General features: G+C 35.7%; 1 protein-coding gene across 2 annotated transcripts in view; it reads left to right on the top strand.

Moving 5' to 3' along the window:
* Window positions 1-22677, top strand: part of LOC128029012 (roundabout homolog 1) — a 236621-nt gene that overhangs the window by 193983 nt on the left and 19961 nt on the right. For both annotated transcript variants that reach the window (XM_052616455.1, XM_052616456.1), the window contains exons 9-19: window positions 3320-3444; window positions 3823-3994; window positions 7035-7240; window positions 10348-10429; window positions 10861-11029; window positions 11329-11495; window positions 11599-11720; window positions 12676-12910; window positions 14596-14717; window positions 19717-19888; window positions 22465-22668. In XM_052616455.1, coding sequence (XP_052472415.1) covers window positions 3320-3444; window positions 3823-3994; window positions 7035-7240; window positions 10348-10429; window positions 10861-11029; window positions 11329-11495; window positions 11599-11720; window positions 12676-12910; window positions 14596-14717; window positions 19717-19888; window positions 22465-22668 — 1776 coding nt within the window. The remainder of the gene's footprint in view (window positions 1-3319; window positions 3445-3822; window positions 3995-7034; window positions 7241-10347; window positions 10430-10860; window positions 11030-11328; window positions 11496-11598; window positions 11721-12675; window positions 12911-14595; window positions 14718-19716; window positions 19889-22464; window positions 22669-22677) is intronic.

Genomic DNA, 22677 nt, shown 5'->3' with positions numbered 1-22677 from the left:
GCTGAATTATTATTTTACATGTGTGTTTAGTGAGCCAGCAACATTGAAACCAGACTTATAAAGTCCAGTGAAGGGGCTTGTTACTAAACTTGTCTTTGGAAAAGCATTGCTTTTCAGATGCCAAGGAATGAGATTCCTCAACCATTTCAAACGATGACTTCGATTAGAAAATGTATTTAGTCTGGTTGCTATTTTGTGGGAATAGCAGGGCTCTGCTTTAAAACCTAGTGAGCTACATTTTCAGCTAGACGGTGTGTTTGAGCATTATAGGTGCATTTGAACAATCAAATGATTCAACAAATGATTAAATGATTTGTCAATTCAACAAAAGCTGTCTAAGTTGATATGCAGTCAAATGCACACAAGCACACAATCTCTGAGATCATTCATTTCAAGTAAGAGTCAGTTTGCTGTTAAAAAGCCATGGAAAGATAATGTTGGGCACAAACCAGGCCTCTCTCAGCTGGCGATTTAGTCATTAGTAGTGATGTATTTGAGGAAAGTGCTAGAATGCCATGCGAGTCCCAGAAGTAGCTACGCTAATGGGCCATGGAACCCAAATGGAGGCGCAACCACTGCCAAAAGAGCAACCGGCCCGTCCAAGTCATGTACTCTTTACCCAGCTGTTCTCAAATACACCGCTTTCCCTCATTTCTCACCCTTCATTTGTGTCTATCTCATAGGATCGACTCCAAATGGGCCGAGTTATTACATTTCAAGTTAAATTTGACCTATTAACTGAGCTTGCTTAACAAATGTTCTTGGTTTCATTGTGTGATTTCTGTATTCTAACGAAACTTAATAGTCTTTCAACAACATTGAATTTCCATCCTAATTTATTCCAGCTGAATAGTAGGTTGAATTTGGAAATATGTCACTTTAAAGACATTAAATGCCTTTGTGAGTGCCGTTTCATGTTGTTTTCATCTTTTATAAAACTGTGTAGGCTACTGGAGAGTATAGGTTTTTGCACAAAAAGAGAGTTTTGTGTTTCAAAAAAATGCAAAAGCACTCGAACATTTGAAAATGTTAGAATCCAATATTCAGATAATCAGGTAGTCACGCCCCCTATCATGCCATTGGTTGAGCCAGTGTGTGGTTATTAGTGCTGTCAAATGATTTATCGTGTCCAAAATAAAAGATTTCGTTTTCATAATATATGCGTGTACTGTGTGTGTGTGTGTGTGTGTGTGTGTGTGTGTGTTTGTGTGTATAAACACACATGTGTACAAGCAAGCTATCACAAGGTTGGGGGTTTGATTCCCCGGGAACACATGATAGGTAAAAATTGATAGCCTGAATGCACTATAAGTCGCTTTGGATAAAAGCGTCTGCTAAATGCATAAATTGATTTAATTTAATTTAAATTTGTATATATATATATATAAAAACAAAAAACTTTTATTTTGGTTGCGATTAAACACCATTAATCGTTTGATAGCACTAGTTATGTAAAAATAAAAATTATAAAAATAAAAAAAAAATGTACACACTGCAGCTTTTAAAGGTCCAGACCCCGGGTTACACTAATAAACTAATAAAATCTTTGGCCAGACCAGAAGAATAAAACCTCCATTCATCCCTCACACTCTCAACTCAATTGTTCTTTTGTGTGGTTTATGCCATATATTTCAGCCTCATGATATATTTACAGCGTGTGTGTGCTTGTCACACCTTATGTTCTGTGTATGTTTTTGCGTTTTATTCTCATAAATACATCGCTGCACTGATTTTGTTCAGTAAGCATATCCTGTCATTTTTGCTTCATGTCTTGTGCGGTTTATTTGCGCATCTATCTCATCTGTGTTTTATCATGCTTCTATTTTTTTGTTCTTTCCTCTTTCAGTTGTGTCTGGTAAGTTGCAAATGTCACCCGTCACCATTTTTGCTGCATTGACAGCAACAGGAAGTTGTCAGAACCACCATCCATCCACCTTCCATCCTCCCACCAATCAGCACGCTTGTCTGGGTTGTCACCGGCAACAGTGACAGCACAGCAGGTCTGGGTAAAACTAATGCTCATTCTGAGCGTGCAAGGTAACGTTAAAATCGCCTCATTTTATTCACACTTAGGTGAAAGTTCTTCCTTTATTCCTCTGGACGCATTACAGCTGAATATGATTTGACAGGTTTAAGATTGCTTTAGTAGTTAAAGGAAACCGTCGTAGGGGGTCATGCTTTGTGTCACATATTATGAACATATTCATCTTTATTACAAGCTGAAATAGCTCCATGCTGTTATGGACACTGAAGATGAGTTTGCATCAGAAATCAGCTCCTCTCCACCCCGAAGTTTGTCATTAAGAAAGATGAAAAACCTGCATCCTACACGATGCAGTGTGTCAGTATGGGACAGATGGGCCAAATTTATCACCCAGCTCCATGTAAATTCTATTGCTTTGTGCCCTTGCCCATGCAAATGAAGCAGACGTGGCAGTCATGTCGTTTTTGCATTGCGCCAACATCTGTTTTTATGTTTCATACCTGCACATCCGTCCATTAAACAGCAGCATGACTTTCTCTTTTATGACCTGCCGTTAATGTGACACTGAAGGGTTGATCTCTGTCGGCCTCCAGTTAATTTATTGTATTCGCAAGAAATTCGACTGATGTCAAAGACCAACTGATATCAGAATGAGAGATCTGCTTGTTGAGGTTGAAATGCACTTCTAAAATTTACAGGAGTTCTCTTCTAGGACCAAAAATATTAATGACACGTGCTCTCTAGAATGAGAATGTCACAGCTGCGTCTTTGACATAAACTAAAGATTATCGACCTTACAAAAAATATAGTTTTAATAGAAAATATGTCAACACAGGAAAAGAAACTGTGCTGTTCAAGTCTTTTCATAGCATTGTTTAAAGAAATGTTAAAATATAAATGTTTAGACAGACATAAATAGAACATTGTTTTGATAAAATTGCATTTACCGTAATTCACTTACATTGGAAGATTTAAAATGTTATGTATGTGTGTGTGTGTGTGTGTGTGTGTGTGTACATACAGTATATAAGCAGCACGATTGTTTTCAACATTAATAATAATTAAAAAAAGTTTTGCCATTGCAGAAATAAATTAATATAGATATTACAAAAGAAAATGGTTATTTTAAATGGATATATTTGCAAGAAAATGATTTTATAAATTACAGTTAAATACATTATAAAGTAAAAGCTGCGCATCTGTTTTACACTGTCTTACCATCACGCTCCATAGACTTCCATTGTAAGTGCATTCATGTGAATGGGTTTTTGTTTGTTTTTACATGCAAGGGTCAAAATCTTTGGTAATTGATTTATTTAACTCTTATTCTTGCAGTTCCTCCTGTGTTTGTGGTGCGACCCAGGAATCAAGTGGTCGGTATGGGTCGCACCGTGACCTTTCAATGCGAAGCCACAGGAAGTCCTCAGCCTGCCATATTTTGGCAGAAAGAAGGCAGTCAGGTGAGAATGTTAGTGTTTTCTTGCAGTACAATGATGCTTCTCCTGAGCGCGCTTTTACAGTAACGTATAAAATGCTTGGCACTCTTCCTCATTAAAGTCAGTCAGATTTACGAGGCCATCTGCACATTTACACACATCTACACACTCCGCACCTCTAACACACCTCCACTCATCTTGCTTTGATCAATATCTGTCATCACACACTCGGGAATTCAGGCACACCATGCCAATAGTAAGTGTAAGCGTGCAAGTCCTGACAAGGTGTTTATTTCTCACTCACTGAATATTCTTGGAGTAATTTAGTGTTTATGTTTTATATATTTTTATTAATAAAATTCTACCTCTATTCATATATCTTTTCCTCTGTCCCCTCTACAGAACCTTCTGTTCTCCTCTCAGCCTCCTCCTCCTTCCAGTCGCTTCTCTGTCTCTCAGACGGGTGATCTGACCATCACAGCGGTGGAGCGTTCGGACGGAGGATACTACAGCTGTCAGGCTCTGAACATCGCTGGCAGTGTGATCACCAAAGCCCTGCTGGAGGTTACAGACGGTGAGATGCACGCACTCAGCACAGATCAGCTCTTAGTGAATGCAAAAGTGCTTATGTGCATATGCTTTTGCAACTCCGTTTAGGGGAAGAGTTGTTATTTTTATTTATTTATGTTTTTAACCTGTTAACTTTCACTCACATTTTTGAAGATAGACATGAATGTGCATGATACAAACATAAATTTGTATAATTCATGACTGAAAACATTTTGTAACATGATTTTGATGTGCCATTTACATGGTAATGCAATGTCTGATTTTAAAATGGGTTTTGAAGGATGAATTTTGAGATTTTATGTTTTCAAGTGATATATAACTTCTGATGATTTCTAAAATGTGATAGAGAAAAAGGCAACGAGGAAGTCTTTTTTTTAAACAAAGGTCAAAGCTCCTTTTGTAATGTAGATTTCTGAGGGTGCACTCTTGTCATAAATTCATCTATTACTTTTCCTACATAATTTTTTAACAAAAAATATTGGTAAAATATATATTTTCCAAAGATATATAGTTTGTCAAGATTAGATTAGATTTGATTGTAATATAGTATAGTCAACGTAGGCGTCCCATATACAGAACGGGGTGACATTTAACAGGTTAATTAAATATTTTGCACTGATTGCAATACACTGTATTAATAGCTTAATTTTTTTCACATTAAATGCCTTAGGCACTACATTATTTATGGACTTGTTTGTAAAACCCAAATCAACCGTTCCCAGATGGGTATTGTAAAGATAAACGGTGAATTTTATGCCGTTACTCATAGATTTCTGGCTAATAGTTACATGTAGCCATGTCAAATGTTTTGAAATTACAGCACAATGCAGTTCAGAGTTTTTTTTTTTGCCAGGATGCAACTAATTTTACTTTATTATATTTTAATATATATATATATATATATATATATATATATATATATATATATATATATATATATATATATATATATATATATATATATATATAATTTTAGATTGAACGGAAATTTTTTGGCTAAATAGACATCACAGCTCACACTGTTCATACTTGCATGCAGGAAAATGTTGACACGCATTGTATAAAGGCAAAAAGCTGTTAAATATCAATGGCTGGACTTAAAATTTTGGTTTAAACTTAACCATAGTTCCCATATTCAATGCAAATAACACTATTTTATAAAAAATACACACATTACTCCAATACTGATTACTCCATATGTTCAAATAGTCAATATGAGACTTGAACAGAATAGTGACGGTTCGGCAATTCACTCTCATCCAACACAATCTCCTATAAGTGCCATAAAAAAAAATAAAAAAAAACACCAAAGCAAGACAAAGAGAATGAGAGTGAGGTAAAAAAAGATTAATAAGTTGTTTTAGCGCCAATCTGCTCTATGGCCTCACTCTTGCAGCGAGCACGGAGCGTAATTCCAGGTCTCCGCTGCGATGATCCAGTAATTACAACAGCAGTGATGCGAACATGTCATGTGATACATAATCCATCCCTTTGATGGCCCTTGCAAAAGTGTTGTAGGGCTTTGAAAACGCGCTGTAGTGGCGGTTATGCAAATTGCAGCCATATAATGCTTCTAGCGTTGTCCAACACAATAAGCTTCGCTGCGTTTATTATAATTAGACGGCCCAGGTCTGCTGTTAGAGAGAAGAGGACATGGCCGGGGGAAATTGTAATAGATGTGGGGCATTTCGGTGTGTTTTAGTGTGGTGTTGACGGCCGGTGTGTGTGTGTGTGTAAAAGAGGTTTAGTGCTTTTAAAATGCCGCCGGTATTAATTGCTGGTCTCACTCTGCTACTTCTGTTGACTGATTAGAAAATTGCTTCCAGTTGAAAAAATTGGATTCCATCTCTATTTCTCTCTCTTTGGTTCTTAAAACATGTATTCAGCTCGTTTGTTGCCAGACATTCCACTCTCACTTGCACTTTTTCCTTGGTTACATTTATTTTTATTTGCATTCTTCACTCTCTTTACCTCTGACCATGCACGCACTCGCTTTTTATAAAATGTGGAAGGATTTATTTTGGATTTTGGTTTGGAGTACAGTTGTGTTTCATTATAGTTATTATAATGATATTAGTAGGTCTGGGACAGCTTTAAGACTCTGTGTCTCCTTCTCATTCTGTCTTTCGGTCTCTCAGCTTTAGTTTAATGTAGTTGTGTGCCATTATAGAGCATTCAGTGTTCCTGTGGCTCAGTGGTAGAGCATTGTGTTAGCAGTGTGAAAGGTTGTGGGTTTGATTCCCAGGGAACACGTTAGGTAATAGATGTTAGCCTGACTGCACTGTAAGTCGCTTTGGATAAAAGCGTCTGCTCAATGCATAAAAGAGTTTATATCGTGAAAGATTTTGCAGCAAACATTAAGATGCACGCATAGAATATTTTATTTTATTTTATTGTGCAAACGCATGAATTGCTTTTATCTTTATAATAGTATTTGATCTTATTATGTTTTAAAAACAAACAACGGGAAAATAACTAATTATTTATTTATTATGAGGAATACAACAAAGTGATTAATCTTAAAGCGGTTCCGTTTCATTTTATTTTATTATTTCATTTTAAAAAATAAGGCAAAGAAAAAATAACAAGAATAACAAAAATAATGTTAATAATTTGTCATTATTATGAGGAATACAAGAAATTGACTCATCTTAAAGTGACTATTCTATTTTATTTTAGAAATAAAGGCAAGGGAAAAAGTAAAAAGGATGAGAAAAAAAACAAAAAAAAAAAAACAAATATATATATATTTTTTTTTTCTCATCCTTTTTACTTTTTCCCATCCTTTTTTTTTTAAATAATTTGTTATTAATAGTTAATGATTTATTTATTTAGAAATAAAGGGAATGAAAAGAAAGTAACAAGGTCTAGATATTGATAATATAAGTAACAGTGGCATTATAAAATGAAGTAAAATATAAACCAAATACAAATAAATAAATATTTGACATTTATAGGAATAAAATGATTTTGTTATTGTTATTATACTTTCATCCTCTTACACAAGGAAGTGACTGGTCTCTCTCCGTCTGTCTCTGTCACAGTGATCTCAGACAGACCTCCACCCATCGTCCGCCAGGGTCCCACCAACCAGACCGTGGCTGTGGATGGGACGGTGGTCCTGGGATGCCAAGCCACCGGCACGCCGACTCCCACCATCCTGTGGAGGAAAGACGGCATCCTGGTGTCCACCCACGACTCTCGCCTCAAACAGCTGGACACGGGAGCCCTGCAGATCCGTTACGCAAAGGTACGCTGGCTCTGAGAGCTCAGAACCACATCAAAGCCTGACATGTTTATCGTCCAGATAGATGTACAGTAACAGGGGACGTGACTCCAGTTCATGGGAACCTTTTCTTTTTGTGGATTTATAACTGCTCTCTGACCCTCATGATGCAAACGCTCCCGTGGAGGTATGAGCATGTGATCGTTTGCTGCACCAAACCAACTTGTTTTCCTTAGTAACAGATTTGTGTGGAAGTTTCCATTCCAAACACACCACACATACAACTATTTACAGGGAATCTTGAGCAGTTTTGTACTGTGCCGCTCGTCTCAGACCCAGCACCTCGCTTTCATTTTTATGAATATTTTATTCATGGAGGTTTCTGAATGCGGCAGGGTGCTTTAATGGATGCGGTTAGCTGCTGTTTCTTTGGCAGATTGTTTTTTTAGGCGTTAGCTGTTTTATTCCTGGATATCTGAGGCAGCACTGCAGGATTCACTGACAGATTCAAAAATTCTGAGCCCCCTTTATAAAAAAAATATTTACACATTTGGGTAACATTTTGACAGATTTACCACATACTAGTTTGCAAGGGCATAAATTCCCACAAAATGATTACCATGATAAAATGTGACTTTTTATTAACATTTGTGTTATTTTATTAACCTTGTTAGCTTTATTAAAGTTCATTAATGAGTACTGAAAATGATTTTCATTTTCATGATTTTCATTTAAAACACCATTAAAAAGAAAAAGACACCTAATTTAAAGGAACTTTCCCCTGTTGCCAAATATTTTGTTTTTCTGTAAGAATAAAACTAAATAATTTTGTCAGATTTATGTGAAAAAGATACTTAATATCTAATTAATATTTAATATAATATCATATCTCATCTGTCAGTTTGCTTCTCAAGTGAATTGATTGTTTTTTGTTTTTTAATAATGAATCTTTTCTTTTATTTCCAAGTTTGAACTAGATTTCGAATCCCATATTTACAGTGTGGTTAAATTATTTGGGGCCTCAAAATAAATTCATGAAAAATACAAGTCTAAAGTATTAATGCAGTATAGCCATACTGGAAAATATATTATTATCAATATGATTATTATTATAGAAAACAAATTTAAAGGGGAAACTCTTTTTTTACTAATTAGGCCAGATTTCTTCAAAAACCAATCTTAATATATCATTTATATTCCATACAATATCATATTTCATCTGGAAGTGAAACTAAGTAGTTTTAAGGATGTTTAGATGTTTTTTATTGGGAAATCAAGTAAAGGAAATATATTATTAGATTTTTTTTTATTATTTTGAATAAATGCAGTTCTTTTTAACCTTTTATTCATCAAATATATTAGACAGCAGAACTGTTTCCAACACTCATAATAAATTAGAATATTAGAATGATTTCTAAATGATCATGTGACTGATGTTACATGTGACACTGAAGGCTGGAGTAATGATGCTGAAAATTCAGCTTTGCATCACAGGAATAAATTATTACTTTAAAGTATATTCAAATAGAAAACTATTATTGTAAGTTGTAATAATATTTCACAATATTACTGTTTTTTTTCTGTATTTTTTTATCAAATAAATGCAGGCTTGATGAGCAGAAGAAACTTCTTCCAAAAACATTAAAATAGTAATGTTTCCAAACTTTTAGTCTGTACTGTATATTTATATAAGAAATGAAAAATGTATATTTAAAAATAATTCTATTAATTTCCAAGTTTAAACTCAAAAATTTGAGTCCTGTATTTTCAGTGTGGTCTAATTCTTTGGGCCTCACTGTAAACTAATATAGATCTGAAGTACTGTTGCAGTATAGCTGTGCTGATATAGGATCATACATCCTTAATTAATCATTGAAATCTGCTAATGATTGCAAAGCATGAATAATATAATGTGTATGCATGCACCTTTGAAGGTTTGTGTGTGTGAGTGATCACAGACGTATGTGTGTGTAGTACACCATCAGACAGGCTTTCCTTTCATCCCTCACTAGAACAAACCTCATCGTCTCACACACAGACGGCCAGTGTTCAGAGAGCTGTCGCTCAGCAGGTTTTGATGTGTGAAACACACACTCCTGCTGTCACCCCCCTTCAGCTGCGAGGGGGAGGGGAGCGTTTCCTGTCCTCGCACACACACACACACACACACATGAGCACCCGGGTTCCCCCTGCACGGGGGTCAAAGGTCCCCGCAGTGTGGGCTGTCAGAATATGACTTTAATTAACATAGATGTCGCACTTGATGATGTCTTGCTTCTTTTAAATAACAGAGGAGAGATAAAGCGAAATGAGGAGATGCATCTTTATCTGTTGTGCTTCGGGCGCTCCGCAGTAATGAACTTGTCATTAAGTGAACACACACACACACACACACCAGTAGCTCCAGATAGACTGTCTATTTCTGGTGCCTGTGTAAATTGACTGACAGATCAGCTGGTGTGTAATGAAAATGTTCTTATATCTATATTAGTCCTTATTCTGTCTCTTACCAAGTTATTTATTTATTTACTATTTCATTCATTTAAATAATTGTTTTGGTTACCTAGTAAGTCATAAAATTAACTACAGATTTGGGAAAGCTGTTATTAATATCTTATTTTAGTTTCATTTTTTATATTAGTATATGTCTGTCTTTTTATCTCTCTTTTTCTCAACAGTTAATTCATTCTTTCAATTATTCAGTTAAGTCATCCAAATAACTTTATTTTATTTTATTATTTGTTTATATTTTTTTTTTGCTATTTTGTTTGCAAATGCTAGTGGTGCAAAATACCACATGCAACCTTTACATATTATATTTGTATACATCTGATTATCATTTTTTTTTAACATATTTTCATATATTCTAAATAGTAAACATTGCAAAAATATCTGCTCAACAATTTTAACAACAGTATTACATACAAACAGACAAAAAAAATGCATCTTCAGCATGAAAGCAATACTCTGAAGAGACATCTTGACAATGTACTCTGTGTATTTTGGTGTGAAATGACTCTATAGTGTCAACCTAGGAGTTATTTTGGAGCTGAATGTAGAAAACGTTGTTATTACCGTATATGCATATGTATGTATTTGCATTAATTGAGGGGTTTTGTTCCTCATTTCAGCTGGGAGACACTGGCATGTACACCTGCACCGCGTCCACCCCCAGCGGAGAGGCGTCGTGGAAAGCTTACCTGGAGGTGCAAGGTACGACAGGGAGACCGAGCACAAGATAACACACAGTAGAGAAACAGACGACAGGAAATTACGTTTAAAATTGAGTTTGAAATTAAACCTTCTTCTGGCTGTAATTGGCTTTTATAAAGTCTTGATGCAAATTGATTGAGTCACTGCAACAAATAATTTTGTTTGTCAGTATTTTTTTCTTGTTTTATATAAATAACTGAAGGTCCTTAAAGCCAAATACATATATGCTAACATGGTGAGAAAAATAAATGTAATTCAAATGGACAAATAGGCTTAGCATAAAACTTGCAGAATTGTTTAATAAAAAAAAATAAAAAAAGACTTAATACCTGTGTAATATTTCATAGAATGTTTCATATTGCATGGTTATTTAGACTAGAAAAAAATAGTTTCTTTTTGTTCATCAGTTTCTGGTGTGTTTATGGTTTCAGAGTTTGGTGCTCCGGTTCAGCCGGGCCGACCCACAGATCCCAACCTCATCCCCAGCGCCCCCTTCAAACCAGAGGTCACGGATGTCAGCCGCACCTCTGTGTCTCTGTCCTGGAAGCCCAACCTGAACGCTGGAGCCACGCCCACCTCCTACGTCATAGAAGCCTTCAGGTGACATCATCAGTTTTGAGCATACTTATCTATCATTGGTCGGTTTGGTGGAACGAGCGTGTGTTTTCCAAACATTTGTAAATAGTGTTATTACAGTAGGCTAATGGGGGTTCGGTAAATACCCAGTCTATTTACTGTGGCGTGTCATAAATAATCATTCCCATCTCCTTGCTTTCCTGAAAGCCCAGAGTTTGGCGGTAACCTTATTGTTTGGGATAATGTTCGTAGTTGCAATATTTCGCTATAAAGCATGGGCCGCAGGGTAAACTGAAGTTTGATTTGTGTGGTGCGGACGGCAGCCATGCGACGGGCAGCAGCTGGCAGACGCTCGCGGATCATGTGAAGATGGAGAGCTTCGTCCTAAAGGGTCTGAAGCCCAGCGCCATCTACCTGTTCCTGGTGAGAGCGGCTAATGCGTACGGCCTGAGTGACCCGAGCCCCATCACCGACGCGGTCAAAACACAAGGTCAGTTCACCTTTTGACCTTAAATACTTAGTTTAAAAAATGACACCTGGGCTAGTGGTATTCATATGTGCTTGTGCTCCTTATTTTGTGCTTATGTGAGTAGATGTCCCACCAACCAGTCAGGGAGTGGACCACGGGCAGATCCAGAGGGAGCTGGGAGATGTTGTCATTCACCTCCACAATCCCACGATTCTCTCCTCATCATCTGTCAGAGTACAGTGGACTGTGAGTGCTGCCACATCTTCTTTTAAAGGGACAGTTCACTCAAAAATGAACCTTCTGTTTAAAGTTTAGTCACAGCTTGGCATCTTATTCAAATGATCCCACTGGGAAAATGCAGTTTTAATCAGTGCTTTATCTTGTTTTTCAGTGAAATACTGTATCTATAGATCCTAAAAGTAAGATATATATTTTATTGAAAATCACAATTTTGTAAGATAATTATTTATTTAAAGGTAATATTTATTCAGTTAAGTATATAACTCAATGACACATTGCTCTCTATAGTGTTTTAAGCATAAATTTTAAATTAAGCATAATTTTAAGTTGGCACTGAACAAATGCATTTAGAGTTAATTAAACAGTATCCTCTAAACATCTGAAGTCGAGGTTAATTCTGTACAGATTTTCACCCCACAAACAGAAATATTCCCAGTATGTTACCTTTTAACATTTTGGGTCGTTTGCACTTTATACCTATTTAATCGGAAGCAGCTGAAACGACTGCTTTTATTGGGGCAGATCAAAAACTGATTAAAATCTTTACAAGCGTGTACAGTTCTCCTCCCTCCACGGCCACATGGACTGATCCCAGCGCTGAACACCTCCAATATGAAAATGACTTCACAACAGAAGCTCAAATCTGAATCTTCAATGTTGAGTTTGCATATTAAACCTAGGATAAGTATGTCAATGCATAAATCCACAAAAAAAGGTTTACTTCCAAAATTTTAGAAATATCGAAATACAAAATGTAAATATTTAGGTAAAAACATCAATGCCTGGGATTATAGTTATATGTTTTGTGAACTATGTTAGTATGAAAGATATAATAATGAAGTATAGTTTGGCTAACTAATAACAAGTATAGTAAAACTCACTGTCTTTAAAGCTTCCTGGACAATGCTAAAAAAACGTCTAAGTGTTTTTGTGCTTGGGGTTTGCCTGGTTCTTCCTCTAGGTCGAGCAGCAGTCTCAGTACATTCAGGGCTTTAAGGTGATGTACCGGCCGTCTCCAGAGGGCGCTCAGCAGCGGGTGGAATGGGCCATGTTTGAGGTTCGAACCCTGGGGGAGAACAGCGCACTCGTCACCCAGCTCAAGAAGGGCGTGACCTATGAGTTCAAAGTCCGACCTTTCTTCAACGAGTTCCAAGGCACAGACAGCGACATCAAAGTGGGCAAGACCCTGGAGGAAGGTGAGGAGTGTGCTTTAAATCTTAATGTCCCACGATTCCTTTCTCATTCACTTCTCAAGAGTCACAATACAAAGTGATATGAAGAGAACAGTTGATGCCTTGCATGTCTGAATATCTGGGTTTCAGACCTGGTGTTGCACATATATATATATGTGTGTGTGTGTGTGTGTGTGTGTGTGTGTGTGTGTGTGTGTGTGTGTGTGTGTGTGTGTGTGTGTGTGTGTGTGTGTGTGTGTGTGTGTGTGTGTGTGTGTGTGTGTGTGTGTGTGTGTGTGTGTGTGTGTGTGTACGGAATGTACAAAAGAATAATCACATTCCTGGATAAACAGTGGAAAATGGATGGTTGGATTGATAAAATAAATATAATATTATAAAATGTTATAAAATGTTATCGAATAATATTTAATTAATATATAAATATCAATTATAAATGTTTAAACTCACAACTCTGGCATTATTTGAATTTCTGGATTTGGTTTGATCAAGGTTTTTTGGATTAGGTTAGGGACAAGGTTTCAGTCAGATATTTCATGCTTAATTTTTCAATTTAAAGTTCATGTATGGTTAAAAAATATGATTTAAAAAAAGAATAATATTACAATAATAATAATAAAACAATATTTCAGTCAGATTGTTCATGCTTAATTTTGCAATTTTAGGTTTACATATGGTTTAGATGTAATATAAAAAAGTTTGTTTTGGTAAGTTTTAGTAAGTTTTTTCATGTGCAATTTTTATTTCAGGTTTAAATATTGTTTGGTTTTGTGAAATAAAAATTATAATAAAATACTTTTTTTTATTATAATAATAATAATAAAATGGACCATACATTGAATGAATTGAATATACATTTTTCTAAATATTTTTGCATTCACATTCTTTGGCGAAATCAATCAGTTTTGCGTTTTGCATTTGCGCCTGGGTGTACCCGCTTGGACAGGAAATAGTAAGACGCTGAGTTTAGATTTGGGTTGGCTTGATCACATTTACAGGCTACATTCATGCTTTCTGCGTGTCATGCAGACCTCTGGAGTAAGAAAGGCTTTCCACCGCATTCAGTACTTCTCATTTCTGTTAACGTGTGGTCTGTGGCCCATGAGGGAGGGAGGGAGGGCAAAGAGGGCTGTTTAAAACGCTTCACGAAAGCCAAGCTGCCAACGAGAAGCCAAAAAGCAAAAGCTCAAACAACTGCTGTGCTAATTGTTCTAAAGGGGGTGGCGTCTGTGGCTCTAGTGAACGCCAGCCATCCGGTTTGCTCCAAATTTGCCTGTGTGTGCGCCTGCTTTTTATGTAATTGAAATGCAAAACGTCAGAGACCGCAAACACAAAGCAAATGTTTCACTTCAGGGCTTTGTGTTAACATTCATGTATAATGTGGATAATAGTTATGTGAAGTGAAGTACAGTGAGTGACAACATTGTGTTCAGCCTGAGCTCGAGCATTGGTTCTGCTGGCGTTCGGCACTGGGATGGCCCAGTCATGTCACTTGACAGTCGCCTCGCATTATTTAAGTGCACTAATACCACTGAGTGTGTACTATTAAAATGAGTGCTTACATGTGTTTCAGAGAATGCGTGTGACACACATGCACATGTGAAATTTAAGGTGTTAAGAAGGCATGCACATGCAAAACACGTGTATATTGTAAGCTGTGTGTAATATCCCGCTACTGTCTCTTATCGCAGCGCCCAGCGCCGCTCCCAGGGGGGTCACTGTAACAGGAAGTGGAGACAACGGCACAGCTATCCTGGTATCCTGGCAACCGCCCCCAGAGGAGGAGCAGAACGGCATGGTGCAGGAGTATAAGGTACGGACCTGAGGAAACAGACAAAGAGAGAGAGACAAAGGGAGTATGACAAAACAACAGAATGAGGGATGGTAGTTAAGTAGTAGGAGAAAACGTTTTATATATATATATATATATATATATATATATATATATATATATATATATATATATATATATATATATGGGTCATTATACGAAAACGTGCCATTTCCCACTTTTAATGTTTGATTTTCAAATTTCTGTTTTGAAAATCTTTAAGCCCCTTTTTGGATGAAGTAGATCCTTACCTCTCAGGAAAATGTGCCGTGCCATCTCAGGCTATCTTATTTTTTTCATTTTTTTCATTTAACTAATTTAAATGTGTGTTTTTGGTCAACCCTGTTACCAACATATTAATTACTTTTTGAAAAGGTTTTAAATACATGTATAGAACAAATCTGATATACTGTGGAAGATATACTCCCCCTTGTTACATTAAGAGTGTTTGTGAATTGAGAATATTGAAAGTTTTATTTTTTTAAGGGGATGAATACGTTCATTTCCAAATTACACTCTCCCAGCATCTTCTGTTTTAAGAAAAATGTATGGAAACAAAAATTAAATACCTCAATTCAATTTTGAGTGGATTAATAGCCTCTCTTACTAAACATTTACAATTAATTGATTACATTTTTATTTACATTTTTTAAGTTATATTAGAATATTATACAAGTAACAGGGTTGACACATCAGTTACAGGGTTGACAACAGCTACCGTATTGATTATACTGCTTGTTTGAGTTACAATTATGGTTGTAATGGAGTCTTAATTGGACATTCATAAACCTTTAATTCAACATGACTAATCAGCATATTATGTAGACGGCTCTATTGAGATATTTTAGCATAAAAATGATGAAAAACCGAAACTTATCTGTTTGCTTGAACTTTAACTTTAAAATGTTTTAACTGTTGCCCCGCCTTCTACTTCTCAAACCTCATACTTTCTATGATATTGTGCTGAGAAAACACAGATTTACCCATTCTGTGTTGGTAGTGGCGTGTACCACAGTTTGCTTTGCCAATTGAGAAACTTGATTGGTAAACGGTTTGCCAGAATATACCCTGACCCAGATCTATCCCGTTAGTGAAGCATTGGTTTCCACACTGGTTTCATTAAATAAATAAATAAAGGAAATTATTATTTTAAAAGATTCACGAATAAGAATCATCTGTTCACGAATTGGATCGTGAACTTGCATTACCGAGCCAAAGATGATACTGAACATTTCGAATGAATAAAGAAGTTCATCTGTAAACCACATAAAGCTATTGTTTGACTTCATAAACCTTTATTTTATGCATGCTTCGTATGGATCTGTTGACTGAATGCATAGTGTGATTTCTAGGAGAATGTTTGTGTCGTTATGTGCTTGTAACGGGAAAAAATCAGTCGTGGTATTGTTTGAAATCCCCAAACTTAAATATTAAATTAATAAATTACATCAAAATAAAAGTAATCACTGGTAATCTAAAATAGTTTTCAGATGTTACTGTAATCTGATTACCCCTTATTTAAAAAGTAATTTTAACGAAATACAGTTACTCATATTTTGTATTTTACATACGTAACGCTGTATTTCGTTACACCCCAGCCCTGATTATTTATGATTGTGTAGCATACTGTAAATGTAAGTAGTTCACATGCCATCAAATAATCATACAAGTCACACAAGCTTGATTTATCTTTTGACAAGAAAACTTTTTCAAACTATTTGGATGGAGTGCATGTATGGAGAGTATCCCAAATGCAAACTGAAAAGCTTGTTAATTTATTGACTTCTCATAATAAAAAAAATAATGACTTTTGATTTATAAAGCACATTTATAAAACCCAATGCACTTGTGTGTATCAGTATAGATCAGTAACCTCAACATATTTTAGCCTATCTATCAGTAGAATAAATAAAAAAACATGATTTTTAGGGATAAAAACTGTAAAAACATGTATATTATGTATACTATTTGTAAGAAAAGTATGTCTGTTAAAATTCTCAGTCATCCAGGTCATAGTTATCCAAGAAGGGTTGGCTCAGGGGTGACAACCCCACAGAGGTTAAATGCCTGGCACTCCCCATCAGTCATTTAGAAATGAAGAAACCCCTTGGATGAGAGGCAATAGCTTCAAATATGGACGTACCTAGTCCAGTTGCCCTTGATTTAACCCTTCTTGTGTATACAACATGGGTAAGACACACAAAAGCGTACTTGGGTCAACCCTCTTACCCTGGAATGGTTACAGGGTTGACGGTAACAGGGTTGACGAAAAAGGTTATTGCCGGCCATTACTAGCCATGAGGTATAGGTAATGACACTACATTACGTGCCTTAATGAGAGGCTTAAATATTATCATATATGTAAATTTTTAAATATGTACAAAAAACTTTTTAACATATGCTTTTCTGGTAACAGGGCTGACACAATGAGCGTGTCCCTGTCTTTCAGACATTACATAACCTCAAAGAAAATTCATTAAAAAGAAGAGAACACTTACTTGTCTTCTACCATCAACTTCATGAAAGTCAGATAATGTCACTTCCTGGAACTGATGCAACTTTTGAAACAGTTCATTATTTTTAAAGAGGTGTTTTTATAAAAAGTAACAGGGTTGACGAGAACCTAGGGACCCGACTAAATTGTGTGTTTTTTTATTTTATTTGACACGTTAAGAATAAAATCCATTTATGACTAATGAACTGACACTTAAGGCTTTATACAAGTATATGTTTTTTTATGATAGTTTGACTTTTTTGGCCTCGATAGCAAGTAGAAGTAGAAAAATCTTACTGAGGGACAGGCCATTTTCAACATTTCTTCAAGATGCTTTGTACAAAAATGTGATTAAAATCCTTTAAAAACCAAAGAAACAGAAAATAATTTATTCTTATATTATGAGACATTATGGAAACTAAAATATAAAATATTCTATTTCTTTTATGTTTTATTAAGATTTACAGAGCTTTTTTTTCCTGAGGGACACAAAATGGCACGTTTTCGTATAATGACCCATATATATATATATATATATATATATATATATATATATATATATATATATATATATATATATATATATATATATATATATAAATTATATTTACTGACTTACACTCCATTCATTTTATAATGTTCTGCTGAATGAATGGAGAGTATAGTGGATAAAAGGCTGATTTTCATTGGGGGGGATTTTAGATGTTGTGACATACTGCCACCTAGTGGTTCTCCTGGAACATTACCAGATGTTGTGTGTGTGTGTGTGTGTGTGTGTGTGTGTGTGTGTGTGTGTGTGAGCTTGTTTATGTGGTTAATGAGGACACAAATTTGTATAATGACATAGGTATGACACAGGTATTACAATGAGGAGGTGGTTTATGAGGACACTTTTAGTGTCCCTGTAATTCAAAACGCTTATAAATCATACAGAATTAGTTATTTTGAAAATCCAAAAATGCACAAAGTTTCCTGTGAGGGTTAGGTTTAGGTGTAGGGTTGGGGTAGGGCAATAGAAAATACAGTTTTCAACATGTGTGTGTGTGTGTGTAAATTATGAAATATTATTTTATATATTTTTATAAATTATAAATTAAATGTCTTTTTGATAAGGAGATTTTTGTTGATAAGTTGATTTTGATTAAGTAAAATGTGCAAACGTTACTTTATGAGCATGATATATATTTTTTAGGTAGTTTAGTTTGAGAATTTTTTTTTCTCTTTTGATGCTTTGTCTCTTTTAGTGTCTGCTTTTTGTATTTGTAGTCATACGCAATCGCGCATTCTAGCGAAATATAATTGCGCCAACAATTTCCTAGCTATATTCCATTCTTTCTCTTTATTTATGTTCTTTCTGGGTATCTTCATTTGCTTTTCATGTCCGAACAAGATAACAGAGCCTATTTCAGCCGATGTTCCTCTCAGCTGCTGAATTTTAATGGCTTTGCGGTGTTTCAGTATTTAGTGCTTTGGTTTGAGTCGTTCAGTCCCAGTTAATTTTCCAGGTAAATGTTTTCAGGCAGTTGAAGGAAGGTAGTGATTAATTTCATGCTTGTTAAATTGGGCAGAGGAGGGTTTTTCACTAATCACTTTTCTTGTACACTTATTTCTTTCTGCTCCATTGTGCCTCAGGAGAACTTCAGAACATCCTCGCTCATTACTTCCCTTTCTCTCTTTCGACCATAATCCACTTTTTTTTTTCTTCTCCGAAGCCTTCAGGGATGTCTAAATCTGGTTAGCGTTTTCGAAAAAGGGGACGCCAGCATAGAGAAACATATAAAAAGCATTTAATTTTTTCGTGCATCATTATGTAGATCAGTGTTTTATTTTCATGCATGCAAATGCGTCAGACTGGAGACATTAGCTTGTGTAAATATGTTTGCATTTCGTTGCATTCCACAGAACTCTGACCTGCGAATTTGAATCACGTGAAACTGTGTAAACTACTGCATATCGATACGGCACAGTATCACCTCGTCGTAGATGTTGTTTTGTTTTCAGGACAGTCGTGGATTATTTTCTCACGATAAATATTTGTTTGTAACATTGATAAAGTTAGCGAAACAATCCATGTTTATTTGTGCAAACACAAACGTTTGGACACACTTTACTGCTTCTCATGATCTTATAGAAATATTTTGATTAAAACAGTGTTTAAAAAAAATCTATATTTAAACATGTATTATTAAAGTCATGTGAAGCATACAGTCAGGTGTGTCCAAACCTGTGTAAAAACATATCATTTGTATCTATGCTTCACACGATCTCAATGATAATAATAAATACCAATATCAATTTCTTAAAGATAGACACTACATAATTTCCCATGCTTGAAGACGATTCAAATATGCAAAATAGTAGCAGGCATGCCCAAACTTGTAGATTATGTTAGTAACACTTAAAAAGGTTCGCTCTTTGTTATTCAACGTAAATAATTTTTTAATTAAGTGCTAACTGCCTGTCCCCCATCATGTTTTCTTTACACAGATCTGGTGTCTGGGTAACGAAAGCCGATACCACATTAACCGCACGGTGGATGGATCCACACACTCGGTTCTGATTCCCGGCCTGCTCGCGGGGGTCAGGTACAGGGTGGAGGTGGCAGCCAGCACCGGGGCCGGTCCCGGGGTCAAGAGCGAGGCTACGTCCTTCCAGCTGGGTGAGTCAACCGAGATGTTATTCTGGTTAACCGAGATGCTCGACTCTGCCGGACAGCTGTTAATTCAATGAATGGTTGATTCTCCTGATAACGGGTTAGAGAAACACAACAAACACTCTGATAGCAGCTACCCCGGCCCGTTTTAACACCCGACTGTGCTATTATGACTGGAAAGGTTCGTGATAATGGCCGTTATTTAAGTCCTTCTCTTTATAAAACCTACTGTTTAAGCTTGGGAATGGCACAGTTGTAACTTGCCTTGTGGTTAGCCATCAAAAAGTATGTAATTTACAAAAACAGCCTCATCAGAGACTTCATTCTCATCCGAGAATAAAGGAGACGTCAAGTAAAGTTCAGTTTATTTCAGTGCCACAAAGACTTTAATTGCTTGAAGTTTATTTCTCTATTAACTTGCCGGCTTTAACTTGTTCAGCCTCGAGAAATAGGTGGCAGCTGTTAAACTACACTGAATGGAAGTGATTGTGACACAGCCTGGTGTTGAGCCAGTGCACACAGGTGAACAATAGCCAACCAGTTATGCAAATCTGTTTTTAATAAGATGTCAATCAGAGAGCTGGAAGAGACTAGTTTATAGTCAGTCATTTGACAGAAAGAGATTCAATGGTATTTTGAAACCCTGTTGGATGCAAAAAGAGACTCATACAGTAAAGAAAAACAGATGATCAACTTTTCATAACTTTTAAACTATATATATATATATATACACACACACACACACAAAAAATATATATATATATATATATATATATGTGTGTGTATATATATATATATACACACAGACACACACACACACAAAAATTATAATATATAATTTATTTAATTTTGTAGCATATTTCCCACATATCTCATGTATCATACTTCTCTTTTGAAAGGAAGATTTGTTTTTAAATAAATTAATACTTTTATTTTGCAAGGACACATTAAATTGATCAAATGTAACAATAATTACTGTTACATTGTTAAAAAGATTTCAGTTTCAAATAAATAATATTTGAATAATGTATGAATAAAAAGTCAACAAAGGAAAAAATACATCACTTTTTTTCTTAAAAAATATTAAGCATCATATCTGTTTTTATCATTAATGATGATGTTGATAATAATAATATTAGTAATAAAGAGTTTTTTGAGCAGCAATTTTTTTTTACAGCTTTGATCACAGGAATAAATTACATTTTAAAATATATGAAAATAGAAAAGTTATTTTAAATTGTAATAATACAACATTGTTTTACTGTAATGAAGCCTTGGTGTAAATAAGAGACTAAAAAAATTGTATCGATCCCAACTTTATTTATGTTTGTTTTCATATATTGAAATGAGTAGCATTATATTGCATTCTGGGTAATACCAGTGTTTGTTCCACATTGAAACATGTTTGGTAGCACCGGTTTGAACCGTAACCTCACAAACAGAACCACAGCGAAGAGAGCCACAGATTTTCAGTGCAGTGTGGGATGAATGCACTCCGCTCCTCTTGAACACAGTGACTGATCTGCTTGCTTTCACTGCCGCCGAGTCCCCTGCTGAGTGTGCTTCTGTGGCCTTCCACCGCCGCCGGGAGCAGAGGACGCAGGTCTCAAAAGCATTTGTCACACCGTGGGCTCTCTCGCATCTCCGCTTCCTACGCACCTGTCCTGGCCTCTCAGCGGACTCTCAGTCACAACCAAACAACAAACAGAACCTCTGAGACAGGAAGTACAGAGGACAGAGTCACAAAGACAGAGCAGGGAATACAGCGCCGAGCTCGGGCTGTGGGAGAACCTGTTTGCCCCCAGCTGAAAAAGAAGCTGAAACTGAACAGCGTCGAGAAGATGAAAGTGACGCCCACGTGAAAAGATGAAAAAAAGAAGCGAGTCAACAGAATGAGATTTCTTCTGGGTCGACAGCACTGGTTTCTCTTTAATGTCAAAATAAGAGCGAGGGCACAGAAGGGAAGATGCTTTGTTGGTTGCAGTTCTTTCAGATAACGTCTTGTCATTCATAATTCATCTTTTACATAATATTTAAATCACTGAACTCACTTTTCACTGTCTATTCCAATTCTTACTCCACTTCAAAGTCAGTATTTAGCTAAATTCACATTTTAGAATTTATAATGTCATTTTATTTTACGTTGAATCTTTATGTGTTATTTTGACATGAATAATTATTGCTGCTGTTGTCGTTACTATTATTATTATTAACAAATAAATATTTTGCAAATTTAAAGGAATATTTTGGGTTTAACAAGTTCTGTGACATACAAAAAATAGTCTTATGTTAAAATGTTTATTGATTTTATTTATACATTTATTAATTATATACATTTTTATTATTAAGTACAATTCTCTTTTAATTGTCTATTAAATTAATTGGATTTAATATTATATTTATTGATTTTAATTGTCAATGCATTTTTTTTTTTCAAACTGGAATATGTACAAATTATTTTTTTTTCTTCTGAAATTGACAGCTTGTCACACGTGTATTTAATGTCAAATATTTCTCTACTCATTGCATCAGTGATGTTGTTTATACTCAATATTTGATGAACTTCATCATCTGTTTCTCAGACTCTTCAGGCCGTGTTCTTTCGCCGGCTCTGGGCGAAGACGATACGTTTTCCCAGCAGATCTCAGACGTTGTGCGTCAACCGGCCTTCATCGCGGGCATCGGCGCGGCCTGCTGGATCATCCTCATGGTCTTCAGCATCTGGCTGTACCGTCACCGTAAGAAGAGGAACGGCCTGAGCAGCAGCTACGCCGGCATCCGCAAAGGTTAAACTT

This window comes from Carassius gibelio, chromosome A15 (genome assembly GCF_023724105.1).
Source record: "Carassius gibelio isolate Cgi1373 ecotype wild population from Czech Republic chromosome A15, carGib1.2-hapl.c, whole genome shotgun sequence".
Classification (NCBI taxonomy): Eukaryota; Metazoa; Chordata; class Actinopteri; order Cypriniformes; family Cyprinidae; genus Carassius; species Carassius gibelio.
Note: the sequence above shows the minus strand (reverse complement) of the source record. Positions and strands in the feature narration are given on the sequence as shown.